General features: G+C 38.5%; 2 protein-coding genes across 3 annotated transcripts in view; both read right to left on the bottom strand.

The window, feature by feature from the left end:
- Positions 1–19626, bottom strand: part of LOC140135537 (ganglioside-induced differentiation-associated protein 1-like) — a 30828-nt gene that overhangs the window by 6788 nt on the left and 4414 nt on the right. The window contains exons 2-6 of one of the 2 annotated variants that reach the window (XM_072157075.1): positions 10401–10449; positions 9338–9530; positions 8638–8808; positions 7874–8077; positions 4855–6688 (exon numbers count right to left, since the gene is read on the bottom strand). In XM_072157075.1, the coding sequence (XP_072013176.1) occupies positions 6318–6688; positions 7874–8077; positions 8638–8808; positions 9338–9530; positions 10401–10448 (987 nt within the window). In that variant the 5' untranslated portion in view covers position 10449 and the 3' untranslated portion in view covers positions 4855–6317. Of the gene's footprint in view, positions 1–4854; positions 6689–7873; positions 8078–8637; positions 8809–9337; positions 9531–10400; positions 10611–19626 lie in introns of those variants that run through there. The other variant, XM_072157074.1, reaches the window with a different exon arrangement.
- LOC140172418 (ganglioside-induced differentiation-associated protein 1-like) overlaps positions 18163–19626 on the bottom strand; it is a 5838-nt gene continuing 4374 nt past the window's right edge. The window contains exons 5-7 of the mRNA XM_072195566.1: positions 19476–19486; positions 19189–19392; positions 18163–18836 (exon numbers count right to left, since the gene is read on the bottom strand). Of these exons, the coding sequence (XP_072051667.1) occupies positions 18613–18836; positions 19189–19392; positions 19476–19486 (439 nt within the window). The 3' untranslated portion in view covers positions 18163–18612. The remainder of the gene's footprint in view (positions 18837–19188; positions 19393–19475; positions 19487–19626) is intronic.

Below are 19626 nucleotides of genomic sequence, written 5' to 3'. Positions count from 1 at the left end.
TCGTGAAAACATTTTAAAAACGTGATTGTAAATACTTGGACAAACATGTTTTTCAAAATATTTTGCAACTCCAAAATAACATTCTGTTTAGAATGATTTGTACCAAGTTTTCAAAAATGTTTTAGGAATGTTACAAAAATGTTTTTACATTGTTGAGCAACGATAATGCTGTAGGATGTAAAACATATAGCCCTTAAGTTAGGCCAAATAAACAAAATTAACATGTTTCACGTCTTCTTTGTTTCCTTTGTTGAGGTTTCTTCAATTAAATTTGTATTTTGTGAAAGTCAGTTATTTTAACAAAACAAATATTCTTCCTATAGCCTTGCTAATAAACTAGAAACACTTTAGGAATGTTTTGAGATAAATAAGGGGGTCCTATATGTCAGTATAACAAATAAAAGATTTCTCCTCTTTTGTGCAGACATAGTGTATGCTAGAATAACTATAATTATGGGTATTCACGATTCTGCTCTAAAAATAAAATGCCCTTTCCTCCACCTTGTTTTGAATAAGTCGGATGTAAAACAGGTTGTTTATTATTGAACTTGGCCTTCACTATATAATACATTAAAACATATTAGAAACACTTTGACCAAGTTTCAGGGCAAATTTATGCAAAATAAAAGTACCCCGAACATTTATGCATGGATTTTTAGCAAAATATTGGCAAAAATTATATGTTAATGAGCTTCTCCAGTCATTTTAGCTTATTGACTTGATTGATTATTGATAAAGACAATACGATACAAAGAAAATATAAATTTATGTATTTTGAAAACCGTAGGCCTATGTCCGATTGATTCCAAAGAAAAGGCATATTGATCAGTGTACTTTGGTCTACTCAATTAATCTGTTTAGAGCACTTTTATAATGCCTGCATAACCACCTTAAACAGCTCAAGACACAAAATGTTAGGCAGTAGTCCAGTTTAAATATTATTTTCTTCATGTATTAATTTGTAAGTATTTAGTGGTGGAGGGTTTTATGTAATGTTATTCTTCTATTTTGTACAGAGCGCAGTAAACATACGAACACATTGTTCACCCAATTGTAATTAGGTAATGTAAAACAAAGCTTTAACATATATAACTTATTATGTGTTACAATCAACAATATCATTCGGAATCCGGCAATCGTACTTTCGTTTAATATAAGACATCAAGAATGTAGCAATGGAAACAGGCCTTCCTGTTGAATTGTCAAAGATTGAACGTACCAGCCCAGAGGATGATTTAAGGAAGCCCCATCATGCACTGTAAAAGTGTTATCACTAGAGTTTCAACCAGAGGATGATTTAAGGAAGCCCCATGATGCATTGTAAAAGTGTTATCACTAGAGTTTCAACTGCCACTTTACTTTTCAAATCCCATTGAACTCTGTGCAAAAGATGTTGTTTTAGAATTGCCCGTGTGTCATTATTACTTGGTCGATTTCAGATCTAAAGTGATGTATGCATGATAGTTTTGTCAGAATTTCCGTTTTGATTCCATAATTTTTGACTACCAGCTGAAAAAATTTCAAATCCACGCGTGAAATACTAGCATTGTGGATCGATATCTCTGGGTGCCCGGCCTGGATACAGTTTTGCCAGAACTTCAATATAGCAAAGAAATTACCTAGTGTTTCGGTATAGTGCCTTTTGTTTGTGTTTGTTTGAAATTGCTTAAACCCACCGAAAGTCATAATGAAGCAGCCAAAACAATACAAGGTTAAACACGGAAGTTTATAACAACCTATTATAATGACCTAAAGGAAAAATCATTTATGGTAACAATGAGCCTTGCATTGTAAGTCATGGTTAAAATGTGTTGAGTACCCACCCCACCCCCATAGGCCTACATAATATTACATACCGGTACCTTATAATATTTATATAGCACGGCTATAGCTATACATTTAGAAAGTAGGTCCTATAGCGCTAAATTATGACAAATAGGCCTACACAAACCCGAACGCAAGTCTGAAGGGTGTAATGAAAATGCCAACCCGCGATGGGGGGGGGTCATTCAAAATTCACCTGGAGATAGGAGGGACAGAAAATTAAAATCCCCTCTAATAACACGCGAATTTTTCTAGGTTTGGACAGTGGATTTTCCCATGGACCTCATCCTAGGTAAATAAATAAACAAACAAACAAACAGACAAAATGGTTTTCATAATCATGGAATCCATAGCCCCTATAATTGAAATTGCAGGCTATCACGGGAGCAAATTTCCAAAATCCACCTCATTTACCAGAATTGGGGATTTGGGCTACCAAATCGCTGGTCAGGCAATCCTGGTTTTCAATGGAAAAGGGACCTGGGTTGACAACAATTGAAATATCGATTATTTCTGCTGGTTGCTCTCGAGGTAAAGTACTAAGTTTGACATTTTCGGAGCATGAAGGGAAAAGGGTAAAATAAAACGGAAATTCTGACAAAACTATAATATATAGACCCACACGATGTGCTTTACAGAGGTGGGAAATATCTTTCTTTAGCAAACTATATTAGTTTGAGACACTAAAAATGAATTCTGTAAAAAGCTCACGGGCGAACTAAAGGCCTATAAAAATCAAAAATATCACACTAAAAGACACAATTTGATGCTTAATTTTAACACCGGGATTTAAAAAAAAATGTTCATCCAAGCACTATGTTTTTATTTGACATTACTGAAGAAAAAAAAAATTTGCTTTATATTTGACCGAGAAAATAAATTACAAAGCAAAAAAGGTGTATCTCGGAATTGTGTGGATTTTAACATGTATCGATCGACTTTTAGCGCGACTAAGCAGAACAAAAGATCGGTTGTCCTGCGTTTAGACTGAATGGGCTGAGATTGAACGTACCAGCCCAGAGGATGATTTAAGGAAGCCCCATCATGCACTGTAAAAGTGTTATCACTAGAGTTTCAACCAGAGGATGATTTAAGGAAGCCCCATGATGCATTGTAAAAGTGTTATCACTAGAGTTTCAACTGCCACTTTACTTTTCAAATCCCATTGAACTCTGTGCAAAAGATGTTGTTTTAGAATTGCCCGTGTGTCATTATTACTTGGTCGATTTCAGATCTAAAGTGATGTATGCATGAAGGATAATTCACACCTTCTGTAGACATGGTAGATAACATAAAATGTGAAATCGACCAACTTTTTGAAGGTGTTTTTATTGTAAATATATCTGTCCAAATTCAAATTTAACCATGCACATGTGTATGCAGTGGGCGGGCAGTGGTGTCATGTTCACCCCCACAGCTGTGAACGCAAGAGCTTGCCGGGACGGGAAAGGGGGTCATCCTCTGAGTTTCAACTGCCACTATATTTTTCAAATCCCATTGAACTCTGTGCAAAAGATGTTGTTTAAGAATTGTCCGTGTGTCATTATTACTTGGTCGATTTCAGATGTAAAGTGATGTATGCCTTAGCAAAATTTTGAAACTTTCGGCATAATTGTGAAAAAAATGAAGCAAAATTGGACAGGTTTCTGCATTGTTTAGTTGCATTTAGATGATGCTATTATAGAAAAAAGGAGGTTATGGGTAGCCGCAACCAAAGAAAGGGGTTCATTGGGTAGCCGCAACTAAAAAAAAAAAAAAGGGGGGGGTCATCGGGTATGGATTGTAAAGTCCATTTTATCACGTTAAAATTGGGAAAATTCTCCCGCGAATTGATGGCTGAACTACATTCTAAAAATAATAGAATCCAAATTATATGACTTTGGTCTTGTTGCGATGCATTGCATTGCACTTACTATTACATATTTTCTTATATCAACAAACAGCAAAATACATAAAAATTAATGAGACTGATTGAGACTCTTTTATGGTTTTTACAACTCAAGTAAAAATTTGATACGATTGATTCTAAATATACTACAAAAATAAGGTCTCTCGTCCCAACGCGCAGTCGGGCTTTCTTGTTAGAACGAGGCATTCCCTCATACATTATGTTTAGTCGTGCATTGTGTTTACGCAAGTGTGTCTATGTCCTGTTAAGAAGCATGCTGTTTTCAAAGCCCCATATCGAATTCAGAACTACGTCTACGCCGACTGCGCCAACATAAAACCAAGACCTATAAGCCCTCTATCGAATTGAGAACTACGTCTGCGCCGACTGCGCCAACATAAAACCAATACCTACACGCAAGTGTGTCTATGTCCTGTTAAGAAGCATGATGTTTTCAAAGCCCCATATCGAATTCAGAACTACGTCTACGCCGACTGCGCCAACATAAAACCAAGACCTATAAGCCCTCTATCGAATTCAGAACTACGTCTGCGCCTACTGCGCCAACATAAAACCAAGAATTGCGTGCATATCCTATTTGGACATGGACGCACTTGGTTAATGGCCCATGGTGTGGAACCTTGGACGTACTCAAATAATGAGTTTTCAACTGAGTCTACGCCGACCAACACCGTCGGGCTGTTTTCAACCAACACGCCCTCTCTGTCTGAAATTATTTGTCCAAATACCAGAATCCAAAAAGCCATGTCGTGACTGTAGGGGGATTATTTGTCTAACTACTAGATAGATGGCGCTTCGTTGAAGACACTGCGTCTACGCCGACCAACACCGTCGGGCTGTTTTCAACCAACACACCCTCTCTGTCTGAAATTATTTGTCCAAATACCAAAATCCCAAAAGCCATGTCGTGACTGTAGGGGGATTATTTGTCCAACTACTAGATAGATGGCGCTTCGTTGAAGACATTTGTCCAAGAACCAAAATGTAAAAGAAATTATGATGTGACTATAGGGGGATTATTTGTCAAAATACAAGAAAATATCAAATTGAGGGGGCTATTCCCTTTGAAGCAGCTCAGGGCTGTGCCCATGGTGTGGTGGGTATTGTGTAGTTATGCCGACCTGTCAGAGGGTGCGGATACGGATATTGGACCATATGTTTGGGAGACGAGCTTGTAATACAAATCGTTGTTGACCATTTGAGTATATCCCGAATGAAACGGACTCTTCTTCATCGTCGATGCGCATATCACTACCATGACTACTGTGCACTCTCGAGTCCTATCCGGTTGCAAATACGCATCGGCGATGACGTATTCTGGGTTTAAATGTTATGATAGTGAATATCAAACAGAAGAAGTGAAATTGATGGAAATACCTTTGTTTGCAGACATCTTGACATATTCTGACAAGATCAAGCCCCAGACTACTCAGCTATGCTGTCCAGATTGACGGACTTCGCCTGTGACACTACAGAGAGCTTAACCAAAACAACCCTCACCAAGACTAAAGTGCCTCATGTCAAGTCCATAAGTGCCACATGGCCCATTTCACTAAACTTGTAACCCTTCGTAACTCAAGTAACCGTTAAGAATACCTAATACTAGCTGTAACTTAGCTGTACGAAGGGTACTTGCAGTAATTTCCAGTTACTTACTAAGGGTACCGTAATTGAGTTTAGTGAAATGGAACTTACGACTCACCATAAGTTTGAGACTTACGAAGCTTCGTAATGTTTAGTGAAATGGATTCCTGTTGTGGCCGACTTTGTTTAGTCCAGTGCAAGCGCTTACTTTATCTGGCCCATCCCTGGTTCAGGACTGGGCCATTATATAATGGCCTTTTCATCTGGTCCAGTACTGGCGGAGATTTGTTAGGTAACATTTTCATTATTCTTTGTTTCTGTAACTTCCATTATATGACCAAACGCGAATGTCTGACGCGTTGTTATTCACCGCTCACTCACTCACACAAGGATGTTTAGACCAGGTGAGATTTAACTGACTTACCTTACTAAAGTGAAAAATCTTACGAACGACAGCCTCATGAAATTGCAATGATATTATGAGTTTAATACAAAATAACATATAAGTGCGACTATCGAACATGCCTAATTCTGTGTCACAGACACATGCAGGCCTGAAAATAAGAGGCGAGAGACCAGACGCCACTTGGAACCAGGGGCTATTTTCACAGAACCATGGGCTATTTAAAAAAAAAATGTGTCACGGGGGACCAGAGCTGAGACTGAGAGGGAAAATGAAAAAACAATAGAATCAAACTTGTAAAAGAAAATGAAGAAAATAAAATCGAGAAACAAAATCATTCGAAATCAAAACTGTTTTTCTATACGACATTTGTGTAAATATTTCTTACTAGAATTTATCTTCCATCCTAAAAATTGTTATAAAAATGTTTCCGAAACAAACAAAAATCTGGGGAAAGTAGTACACACTTCACATTTGCTATGAATCCGTTTCAATAATAATTATTGTTATTGATTTTTGAGATGATAGTAGGATTATTAGTTTAAACCATTGTATGTGTTAAGTGATCATTCACTCGATTTTGATAATGACTTCTATCTAAGATTTAATTTTCAAACTATTTGGCCACCAGGAAGGAAACCCTTTATAACGAATGTAAACTGCAAATCCAACAGTAGTTGCAACCATAGAAAATCCCACCAAACTTGGGAAAGCCTTCCTCATTCGATGCTTCCATTTAGGTAACACAATACTTGATAGAGCATTATTAGCACTTCCACATGCGGTTTGAAAACTTTTCCGTTCCTGTACACGGGCATAGTAGGCCGCAAGATATGGTCGCTTACTGTCGCCCCAAAAACGTTTCACTTGCCCTGCGTAATGTAAACGATGTAACAGTGTAGCCAGGTAGATGTCAGCAGCGGTGAAATGATTGCAACAAAGCCAAGGATCAGAAACGGTGAAGTTATCTATTGGGAAAAGGAAGTGGAACAATAACGAATTAAAATTTTAGTCAACTCGTTTCAAATATATTTTTGCTGCCGTCGTCTATTAAAATTGTTTGATCAAGTTGTAGCCAGTGCCGTGTCGTAGGTCTTCGTGGAACCCCATGGAAGTACAATACAAGGATGGTGGATTGCCGCAGGTAATAAGCCAAATCAGCATTGGAAGTTTGCAATGCATTGTGGGACGGTTTTGCAGAAAATTGGGAAAATTCAAACAAATTGGTTTTGTGCGTACAAAATATAATCTAAAATGTTTTATAAGAATGAAAACAACCAAAAAAAAAAAAAACATTATTATTGAATTAATTATTTAAATATATTTAATGATAACATTATCAGAATAATAAATAAATTAATAATAATTACAGCAATTTTTCCGACATGTCAGAGGTCAAAGTGTCCCAAAACTGCTCTCAAAAACCGGAAGTTAGAATGGCGATTGGGCTTATTGTATTCTAATGGGTAAGTTTTGTAGCGCATTTGTGTACCGGTGAGCGCAACGAAGCAACACCTCAACCTTCAATTTAAAAGTAACAGTTTAACAAGATTCATATAAGATATATATTTTGTACCGGTTAAAATGGTAAGGCGGTGATTTACAGATCGGGAGATAGAATTGCGGTAGCTCGTTCTAGATATAAAAAAGCGCACTGATTTATAGCACAGGCACAACGCCTAGACGTTGATCCACAAGCCTCAGCACACTTTACAGGTTGTCTCTGACCACTACGGCCCCACATGATCCCATCATTCCATAAACCATTGTAACAACAACACAGGGACTTTGCAGCTTCAAGAGCGCACACCCTAGACATTCCACAAATAACCTTCGCAACCAGTATCAGCTCCTCGAGTTTCGTACGGGTTACAACGAGACAATTAGCAGTAAGTTTCTTGTCTAGGGGAATTTCAAGCTAACTCAATTCTCCACGTGAGCGTACTAGGCACCGCCAGGGCTCGAACCTGCAACCTCTCGCACCATAGTCGAACTCCTTATCGATTGAGCTAACTTGACTGCACCCGCCCCCCCCCCTCCTCAACTGCATGATTACCCGCACACGAGACCAGTAAAACATCGCCTCATTTATCTATACTATACAAAATGAAACCATATTTTCCCTGTCTGTCTTCAATATTGTTCAATCTTACCAAGCTTTCCCTTCCATTTCTGGACAAGTTCATTTTCGATTTGACTCATAATTGAATCACATTCTTTCAACATAGCAATGAAGGCTTCTTCGTTGGTTAAATCTCTGCCCGTCTGCACTTTTAGTTTGGCTAGGTAAAGCTCTCGTAAGTCAGGATTCTCGTCAGCCAATTTGCGGATTTCAGCTTGCTTTTTATCCACCATGCCTGCATAAAAAGAGTTATCAAGAAATACATACAGATATAGCTTAAAATGTAAAGTAGCTTTACATAGCATAACAAGATTAAATTGTTATTCAGTATTTTGCCGGGGTATTTTGGTGTTTATTATAAGTATTTCTCAGTGGGAGTTTGCGGGTGGGGGGGGGGGGGCAAGTATATATTTGGAGCGGTAGTCCAAATTTGTCCCCCAAACCGACAAGCAAACATGCCAAAAAAAAGATCACTCCAAGTTTTTAGACGCAAAAGCTACACAAGATGCCAAATTTTCGTCAGAGGCAGTCGTCCCTTGCTCCAAGGCCACTGGCATTTACGTCTTCTTATCCGTCAGTGTAGAGTTGGCAAGTCATCGATTTTCTTTCATGTATCCGTCCGTCAGCGTAATTAGCGCTGAACAGAATGGGCATTTACCATGACATTCTTTAAAAAGTGCTTTAATAATCATGAATATTTTATAACATAATGTAAAAGGATTGGTGTCATTCCACATGCACATGAAAAAAACAACCAAATCATTCTTCCTTAAGACAGATGGCGGGTTATCTTACTTTTTGCCATCTCCAGGTTCATCTTTTTCGGCATTTTGCAGTCATGAGTATGATGACGATAGCATGCTGACCCGTAAGTGATCAAATCTATGCGTATCTTATGCATCAGGTCCGATAGATAGGCTACTCGATCACCCCCGGGAGTGTTTGCATCTGGATAAAACTTGGGTGCTGGAATAAAAAAATATATATATATGTTAAGGAATCGGATAGCACCGAAAGTCACGTTGTGATATCTGGTAGATTACTTAATCTTTAATATTGAGGAATCTTTTTACCTTTAACGACCATTAAACTGGAATCAACACATCTGGTAAAAAAAGTGTTACAACAAGCTCCAAATATTTTGGCAAACCATAATCATGATAATTTAGGTGGCCAACTCACCAATGTAAAAAATAACATAGGATCTGTAAGGACAAGGTCACCTGCCCAAATTCTAGTACAGTAAAAACATTCAGTAATTGCTGGTAATAGATACTGCACAAAAACAGATGTTTGCTACCTCCCTGGCCAAAGTTGGCCTGGTCAACAATTTTTCCTCGTTTGCACTGATTTTCAGCCAGACTTTATGTATCCCGGTACTTTAGGCTTTACTGCTGTCTGTGGAATATATTTAATGATTTGTTTGATGCTTATCACAGGATGCTTATTGTATTATATTAATATTGTATTAATAAGATATAATGTAGATTCTTACCGTCTGGTGCAATCTCGTCTAAATATTGGATGATATCTTTGGAGTCTGTTTTCATTATTTCGCCGTGTTTAAGTGCAGGTACAGTTCCATTGGGTTGTATGCGCATGTACCATGGCTTCATGCCTTCACCGGAGTGAATACTGATCACATGTCTGTGGTAAGTCACGCCCTTTTCTTCAAGAGCAAAACAAGCCTGGGATATAAAGGAACGTGTATAATTTATATCAACATGATCAAAGAACAAGAAAATTCAAAGAGCAATTTAGTATCAGAGTCTATAGCATTGTTTACCAAGTTCTTACCTGCAACTCTATCCATTGAGCTTCAGCACTTTCACACTTTTTATTTTATTTATTATATATATTTATTGTTGTATTTATTTTAGTTTAGTTTTTATTCATTATTTATAACATTTTGAAACAACCAGGCGAGACCCAATAGTGAGCAAACACTAAATTGAAGGGTAACCCTACATCACAAGAAACATAAATAAAGCAGATAAAATAAGAAAACGAAAAGGCCCCTGGATAGACACCTGTGGCACACCAGAAAGAACAGCTGAAAGAACAGGAACTGTGAGAGTTGTGAGAGAGGAAGAAACAAGGACATCCACACATTGATATCCCCAAAGCACTCAGTTTCTGGACAAGATGCTTGTAAGGCAGCCCAGCATGCCAATGCATGGATGCTTTGGAAAAAGGCTTGTTTTCGATCTGGCTATGGCGTTTGACAATTAGGTTTTATGCCTTTTTTTCAAAACTGCAAAAAATGACGATATGTATTGGGTCTATGATTTAATACGGCCCATATACGTTCAATTTTATTGGGCATGATATCAAAGACCCGGGATCAAAGACCCTAGATGCTAAATTCTCTACCATTTAGGCACTATGATCGTGTGTACAGTCATGGTACAGTGTACAATCATCGTCCATGGTACAATAATTATCCATGGTACAATCATGATACGCAATGGTAGGTATTTCCCAATAAAATTTAACGTATCAGCTGACGTATATGGGCCGCATGGTCCACACAAAACATACCCAGTAAACATACTCACCCTCTGTGAATAAAACGACGGCGGGTAGTAATATAATGTTAGAGCCATTTTAAAGCAGCCAGTTCAACCCGCTATAGTCTAGGCCTACTACCTCACCAGTAATACATGAACATGTACTACGTGAACGTAATAATGTTCTATGACGTGATATTGATGACCCGGAAACCATGCTATCTAAACATTCAATATGTAATTTGAGATTAATTTCCATGTTTACCCCCGGGTGTTTACCCTGTGGACTTTAAATCACAGATATTGGATTGTGTTTAAATACCATAGAAAACTGATTCCTGGAAGCGGCACTGTAAATAAGCATATGTCCTTATTCAAATGAGCTCAAATGACCCCTGTATTCATTCATATTTTGTACGCTACGCTGGCATCACATTATTATGTAGAGTTAAGCACTTCGTGTCGAGGAATACATTCAAACGCATTCATTGTAATTAGTTAGGCCTATACATGTAAAAGAAGTAAATTTTTATTTAGAGACTTTTTGTTTTAATGTAAAATAATTCCTGTCATTCTTCTTTAAAATCTCTGAAATCTCCAAAATTATTTACAGATAGGCTTATGAACTCCTACACATATGCAGCAAAATACATGCAGCAATATCCAGAAACACGGTGCTCGAAAGGCATCAATAAATTTCCATTTACATTTAGGGGTGGTGCAATAATTATGTGTACCCCGGGGTGGTAAATTCTCAAAAAATAGTCTGCCACCCCCAACCCCCCTTTGGCCGTGCCAAAAAATCTTTGCCCCCCCCCCCTTTTTTTAAAAATAATAATAATAATCTTTCTTTAGGGGTGGTGCAATAATTATGTGTACCCCGGAAGTGAATTCTCAAAATGGTCTGCCAAAATCGCTTGCCCCCCTTTGGCCGTGCCAAAAACCTTTGCCCCCCCTTTCGACGTGCCAAAAACCTTTGCCCCCCCCCTTTCGACGTGCCAAAAATCTTTGCCCCCCCTTACACATGCAAGATTTTGGGGAACCCGAATTTAAAACCTTAAATTGTCTTAACATATAATGCGAGCGCAGCGAGCAGGAAATTTTGCATAGTTTGAACGTGTTCGTAACGTTTTCCTACGCCTTTTTGGGGCGTAATATAGAAACGGTGTCCAAAATATCTGTGCCAAAAATTGCTTGCCCCCCCCTTTCGACCTGCCAAAAATCGCTTGACCCCCCCTTTCGACCTGACCCCCCCTTTTGACCTGCCAAAAATCTTTGCCCCCCCTATAATTCACCCCAGGTACACATAATTATTGCACCACCCCTTATTGAGCGTAATTCCACTTCAGTATCAAGCACTGCTTTCCAAGCAGGCCCTCATACAATTATAAATACTGTAATACATATTGATACACAGTAAATTTACATATTATACACATGGTAAATCAATAACATAATAAATATAGTTAGGGGAAAAAGTTCACTTTGGTGACCACTCTCTGGCTAGTAAGGTTTGACGATTGATTCGACTTCTACGGACCATTTAGAAAAAAATAGCCACCATGTCCCTCGCGAAAATCCCGGCATTTTTCGCTAGAGGCCAAAATCCAAAATGGCCGCCACCACCATTTTGAAAATTTAAGTTTTGAACCAGAGCACCTATAATCATGCACAAAGACACTTTTTCGGATATGTCGAGTACAAGGATTCGGATTCTGACATTAGTTTGACATTACGGCATCATTTTCACCCAGAAATCCAAGATGGTGGCCGGCACCATCTTGAAAAATTTAGTTTTGAACAAGAGGACCTTAAATCGTGTACAAAGACACTTTTTGGATAAGTCGACCACAAGGATTTCAAATTTGACATTACTTTGACATTACGAACTCATATTTACCCAGAAATCCAAGATGGTGGCCGCCGGCGCCATCTTGAAAAAAATAAGTTTTGAACCAGATTACCTACTAGTAAAATCGTGTACAAAGACACTTTTTCCGGTAAGTCGACCCCAAGAAATCCGAATCTGACATTAATTTGACGTTACAAAATAATTTTTGCCCAGAAATCCAAGATGGCCCCCATTTTGTAGAGCGTAAATGTGATTTTTGAATGAGAGCAGAAGCATAAGTGTGTCATTTCCGCCTTATCTGGGGTTCATGTCTCTTATATGGGGTTTCGACTACCTTATCTTGGGTTTACATCCCTTATCTAGGGATAAGGCGCCTTATCTGTGGTTTAGACGGCCTTATCCTGGGTTTACGTTCCTTACCTTTGGCTAAGATGCCTTAACCTTAGCATATCGCAGTCTAAACCCAGATAAGGCATATAAACCCCAGATGATGCGCCGTAACCCCAGATAAGCGACGTAGACCCCAGATAAAGCAGTCTAAACCCCAAATAAGGCGCCTTAACCCTAAATAAGGAACATAAACCCCAGAAAAGGCATCTAAACCCCACATAAGGTGCCTTAACTCTAGATAAGGGTTCTTAACCCCAGATAAAGGTCGTAAACCTCAGATAAGGCATCTAAACCCAAGATAAGGCGCCTTAACCCCAGATAAGAGACGTAAACTCAGATATGGCAGTCTAAACCCCAGATAAGGCGCCGTCTGGGGTTTACTTCTCTTATATTAGGTTTATGTTCCTTATTTATGGTTAAGGCGCCTTATTTGGGGTTGGGACTGGTTTATCTGAGGTGTACGTCCCTTATCTGGGGTTACGGCGCCTTAACGGGGGTTTAAACTGTCATATCTGAGTTTACGTCTCTTATCTGGGGTTAAGGCGCCTTATCTTGGGTTTAGATGTCTTATCTGAGGTTTACGACCCTTATCTGGGGTTAACGACCCGTATCTAGAGTTTGGGCACCTTATGTGGGGTTTAGATGCCTTATCTTAGGTTTATGTTCCTCATTTAGGGTTAAAGCGCCTTATTTGGGGTTGGACTGCTTTATCGACGGTCTACGTCTCTTATCTGGGGTTACGGCGCATTATCTGGGGTTTAGATGCCTTATCTGGGTTTAGACTGCGATATGCTAAGGTTAAGGCATCTTAGCCACAGGTAAGGAACGTAAACCCAGGATAAGGCCGTCTAAACCACAGGTAAGGCGCCTAATCGCTAGATAAGGGATGTAAACCCAAGATAAGGCAGTTTAAACCCCATATAAGGGACATGAACCCCAGATAAGGCGGAAATGACACATTTATGCTTCTGCTTTCATTCAAAAATCACATTTACGCTCTACCAAATGGGGGCCATCTTGGATTTCTGGGCAAAAAATATTTTGTAACGTCAAATTAATGTCAGATTCGGATTTCTTGGGGTCGACTTACCGGAAAAAGTGTCTTTGTACACGATTTTAGGTAATTTGGTTCAAAACTTATTTTTTTCAAGATGGCGCCGGCGGCCACCATCTTGGATTTCTTGGTAAATATGAGTTCGTAATGTCAAAGTAATGTTAAATTTGAAATCCTTGTGGTAGAATTATAAAAAAAAGTGTCTTTGTACACGATTTAAGGTCCTCTTGTTCAAAACTAAAATTTTTCAAGATGGTGCCGGCCACCATCTTGGATTTCTGGGTGAAAATGATGCCGTAATGTCAAACTAATGTCAGAATCGGAATCCTTGTACTCGACATATCCGAAAAAGTGTCTTTGTGCATGATTATAGGTGCTCTGGTTCAAAACTTAAATTTTCAAAATGGTGGGATTTTCGCGAGGGACATGGTGGCTATTTTTTTTCTAAATGGTCCATAGAAGTCGAATCAATCGTCAAACCTTACTAGCCAGAGAGTGGTCACCAAAGTGAACTTTTTCCCCTAACTAATAGTATTGAACTCATATGGCAAAGATTATACAAAATACAAGTTAAAATGTCCTTATAAAAAGTACAATTTATAAGACGACTTAGAACCACCGGAAGGTGAAATTTTGGTTATTGAAATACGTCCGAACAAGTGCAAAAAAATTGCCTTAGTTTTATGTTATCGTTCACAGGACTTTAAACTTGATATTTTTACTCACAATTTTGAATCAGCTCTCTCCAGGGTCTCTTCCAACTTTGACTCTGTTTATGCTGTGGGTGATTTCAACATACCCAAAATTGATGGTTGTAGAAATTTCCAGAATTTACCACTTTCCGACACATTATTTCTTGATGCTGTTAATTCATATTGTCTCACCCAAGTCAATTTTATTCCATCTCGGGTTGACTGTGATAACATTTTGGATCTTATTTTTCAAACACGCCTGATAAACTGTCTGATGTTGTAACCTCTTGTGAATTTTTTTCAAACTGATCACAAGCTTTTGGAATTTACTATAAAACCAAAGTTGTTCGCTTAAAACCAATAAGCAGGCATGTTTACAATTTCAAGAAGGCAAATTTTGACAAAATTAGAGCTGAGCTGAATTGTGTTGATTTTTCTGAGGTTTATAATGCCATTGACATCAATTCCGCATGGTCTAACTTTATTCATATTTTTGTTTCCATCCTTGACAGGAATATACCTAAGGTCAAAGTAAAAGACAGCACAAGTCCTGCCTGGATTGACTCAGAGGTTCGGCATCTACAGAAAAGAAATACACTGCGTGGAAACGTGCAAAGAAAAGTGATTCGGCTAACCACTGGGCCAAATTTAGGAAATTGCGCAATCGTCTCAAAACCCTGATCTCACGCAAGTATGATGATTACATTGCCGGGTTTAGTTCAACGCTGTCTGACAACCCAAAGCGCTTTTGGTCTTTTTATCGATCCAAAACGAGATCTAAATCCTTGCCTCAGTTTGTGAGTCACAATGGCATGTCAGCTTCCACTCCCAGTGAGAAAGCCACACTTTTCAATAACTATTTCTTTTCTGTTTTTACTCAACCTAGGGTCCGTGCTAGTCTTCCTATAGTTTCCATCGGTCATCGTGATCTTTTGGGTACTACAGTAATTCAGGTAGACGATGTGCTTAAAATCCTTAAAAAGCTTGATGTATCAAAGGCTATTGGTCCGGATGGATTGTCACCTAGAGTGCTTAAAGAATGTTGCCATCAAATCGCATATCCTTTATGTTATATCTTTAATGTATCTCTAGCAGAGGGTAAACTCCCCAGCCAGTGGCTTGATGCTAACGTTGTCCCTGTGTTTAAGAAATCTGACAAACAGCAAGCCAGTAACTATAGACCTGTCTCATTACTATGTATTTGTGGTAAGGTTATGGAGCGTGCCATTTTTGATATTATTTTTCCTGTAGTCAAAGACCAGATTTACCATCTCCAACATGGGTTTATTAAGGGCCGCTCCACAGCTACTCAGCATATTGAGGTATTCCATGACATTAACTCTGTTCTTGACAACTCTGGGCAAGTCGATATGGTGTATTTGGATTTTTCCAAAGCTTTTGATAGCGTTTCTCATGACCTCCTTGTTCACAAACTCAGTTCTTTTGGTTTCCATTCCGATCTTATTTGTTGGTTTAGAGCTTACCTGACAGGCAGACGTCAACGAGTTGTTGTGGATGCATGGTACTTACTCTTTGTGTTATATATCAATGACTTGCCCAGTGTTGCCAAGAATACCAAAGTTGCCCTTTTTGCTGATGATGCTAAATGTTTTTTGAATATTGACAGTTTAAATGATTGCCAATTGCTCCAGAATGATCTCAATGCACTTGTTGATTGGAGCAGCACCTGGGAGTTAAATTTTCATCCCTCCAAGTGTCAAGTTATTTCGGTCACCAGAAAACGAAAACCATTTCATTTTGACTATTTCATGAACAACATTAAACTTAGTTCTGTTAAATCCATTAAAGATCTTGGAATTGAAATATCTTCAAAACTAGACTGGAATACTCATATCAACAATGTAGTCAAAAGTGCAATAGAAAATTGGGTCTGATTAAGCGCACTGTAGGTTTTAACGCACCTGTGAAAGTCACCAAAGCCCTGTATCTAGCCCTGATCAGGAGTGATCTTGAGTTTGGTAGCTGCCTCTGGAGTGGTACCTCCAGACACAATGTTGAGTGCCTGGAAGGTGTCCAGAGGCGAGCTACCAAATTCATTATGCACTATCCTGATCTGGACTATCAGGAGCGCTTGTGCCAATTGAACTTGCTCCCTCTTACAATGGGTAGGGAACAGCTTGACCTTTCATTGTTTTTTAAGTGTATTACAGGTGTGTATGACCTGGACATTGACAAATATGTCAAATTTTGCAACTCTGGGTCTGGACAAGGGCATCCCACCACTAGATCATCTACTGCTCCTCTTCTTCTTAAGGTTCCTTTTTGTAGGACTGAGGCATTCAAGTCATCTTTTTTCAACCGCATTGTATCTTTGTGGAATCAGCTTCCTCCTAGTACTAGGTCTTCTTTATCTTTTTCTATTTTTAAAACTAATGCGGTTCTTTTTTTAAACTCAAATTGTCTATTTTATATTTAACTGTTATTATGATATTGTGCAATCTCCAGTGTATAGAGTCTAATAAATAAAATAAAATAAAATAATAAATAAGGGAATAGAAATCCCAAATTATTTAGCAGAAATATTTGTTTGCGCTTTAAATTGATACAAAGACATATTATTTAATTCTTTGCGGATTTGTGGTGCAATTCCATTCCAAGTATTAACAGCTCTGGCATGGAAAGTACGCTTGCCTGAATTTGAATTACATTTTGGTACAACAAGAGTATTTGATGAATGATTCCTGGTAATATGCATATGACTATCGTGAACAAATTCAAATTGAGATGATAGATAAGATGGACCCAGGTTTCTTAAACACTTAAAAACTAAGATAAGAAGTTGATTATTCCATCTATCATTTAGTTTTATCCACTTTAGTGCACTCATAAAGTTACTTATTGGTGTTCTAATATCTGCAGATAAAATTGTCCTGGCTAGCTGATTTTGTAACACTTGCAGCCTTCCTTGAGATTCACAAGAAAAATTACTCCCTACAGAACTACCATAATCAAATTGAGGCATGACAAGTGCATTTGATAACATAACAATTGTTTGACGAGGCAGGAAGTATTTAACACGCCTAATGACACCAATTATTTTAGAAACATTTTTACATAAATAATCTACATGAGCTGACCAGGAGCTACCAGGAAAGTTTAGAATCAAGTTTTACTCCAAGATATTTAAACTCGTCAACTCGTTCAATAATAAAAGTATCCTCATATGTTAGATTTATACCATTAAACTTTTCAAGCATGTGGTTGGTACCAAAGCCCATAAACTTGGTCTTATCAACATTTAAAGTAAGTTTGTTTGCATGAAACCAATTTGCTACACTGTAAAGACTTGACTCTAATTTAGCTTGCAATGCGCCAAAAAATCTTTGCCTCTCCCCCCTTTCACATGCAAGAATTTTGGGAACCTGAATTTAAAACCTTAATTGTATTCGCATATAATGCGAGCGCAGCGAGCAAGAAATTTTGCAACGTGTTCCTAACGTTTTCCTACACCTTTTTAGGGCGTAATATAGGTGCGGTGCCCAAAATACTTGTGCCAAAAATCGCTTCCCCCCCTTCCGACCTGCCAAAATTGCTTGACCCCCTTTTCGACCTGCCAAAAAATGCTTCCCCCCCCCCCCCCTTTTGGTCGTTCTCGCGACAGTCAGAGTCAATATAAATAATCACTTACGAAATGGAAGATGGTATTGTAGAATGAAAGTAAAACTGCATTTAATGGTAGTAAATGCAAATAATGGTATAGCACTAGTACAAGACATCCTCCAATTACCATGATTACCTGCAACATAGCAAAACTATTAGTATTAGCCCCTCTTTATCTATACCACCATCAAATCAACTTTAGTTTGTTCTGCAACATGAAGACCAAATTAATAAGAGTCTTCGTCAATATTGCGAGCTCAAATTTAATATTGATTATACCCATGTTTTCAGTAATCCAGTTTATTGTTTTCTTCAAAGGTAGGCACACGTAGAAACAAATAATTATATTATCATTGAATATCGGGATGATATTAGGATATTTATAAATAAGGCAACAAGAATGAAACCTCTAGGAAATGCACCATTTGATTTTCAGGGGACGTGGGAGTTTGAGTCGGGCGGAATTTTTGTTTTAATTTGTAGGGCGAATTCTTTTTCCGTCTTACTAGTGGGTGCAGCCCCCCCCCCCAAAAAAAAAAACACCCCTTGAAATCAAATGGTGCGCCCAGTATATACCACGCAAACAGCAAATCCCAATGCATCTACAGAAAATACCAACAAACGCTGGAAGGCCTCCCTCATCAATTCTTATTAAAACCAGTTATGCCAGTTATTAGCGCTGCCACACGCCGATTGGAAACTTTTCCGTTGTTGCACACGAGCATAGTAGGCCGCAAGATATGGTCGTTTGCCATCACCCCACATTCGTTTCACTTGCCCTGCTAGAACAAGACGGTGTAAAAGTGTAGCCAGGTAGATGTCAGCAATGGTGAAATGATCACAACAAAGCCAAGGATCAGAATCAGTGAAGTTATCTGTTGGAAATAACAAGTAGGCAAATAAGAAATTACATTAACTCTCGGAGACAACTTGACAGAGTACGAATGCAAGCATTTTGGGCAATATAAATTAACATGATTAAGGAGATGTGCCGCTCAAATAGGTAGGTATTTTTTCGCAAGAAGTCTCAACTGATGTTGCATCTTGTATCCAATATTTTTCTCTACAAGCGTAACAAGAACTGTCTTGTCGAAGGTGTGATGGCTAATCGAGCTTTCGGCAAGGTTCTTTAGCAGTATTTTAAAAGGCAGTTCATTCTAGCTTGCCACACAAAGCGAACAAAATCTCGCTGTCCGTCTCATATAATTTTCATAACACCCAAGTTACCAAGTTTCCCCTTCCATTTTTGGGCAAGTTCATTTTCGATTTCACTCAAAATTGAATCACATTCTTCCAACGAAGCAATAAAGGCGTCTTCATCGGTTAAATCTGTGTTCTTCGGCACTTTTAGTTTGGATAGGTAGCGCTCTCGTAAATCGGGATTCTCGTCAGCTAATTTGCGGATTTGCAAATCTCTTTTATCCACCATACCTGTGTAAAAATAAAATAGATTAAGTCCTCCATAAAACGTAAACAATAAAGTAGATTAAGATTTGGTGCCATTCCACATTTACTGGTTTTTGCTCTGGGTCGCAAAAATAAAATAATCCCGGTGTGTGCACCATTTCAACCCGGCTTTATCGGGAAAATTGGGTGCGGAATCTTTGAGCTCAATGTGTTATGATACCGGGCAAAAATGAATATTGGTAGGGCGACGGTACCGAG

The sequence above is a fragment of the Amphiura filiformis genome, chromosome 16 (genome assembly GCF_039555335.1).
Source record: "Amphiura filiformis chromosome 16, Afil_fr2py, whole genome shotgun sequence".
Taxonomy (NCBI): Eukaryota; Metazoa; Echinodermata; class Ophiuroidea; order Amphilepidida; family Amphiuridae; genus Amphiura; species Amphiura filiformis.
Note: the sequence above shows the minus strand (reverse complement) of the source record. Positions and strands in the feature narration are given on the sequence as shown.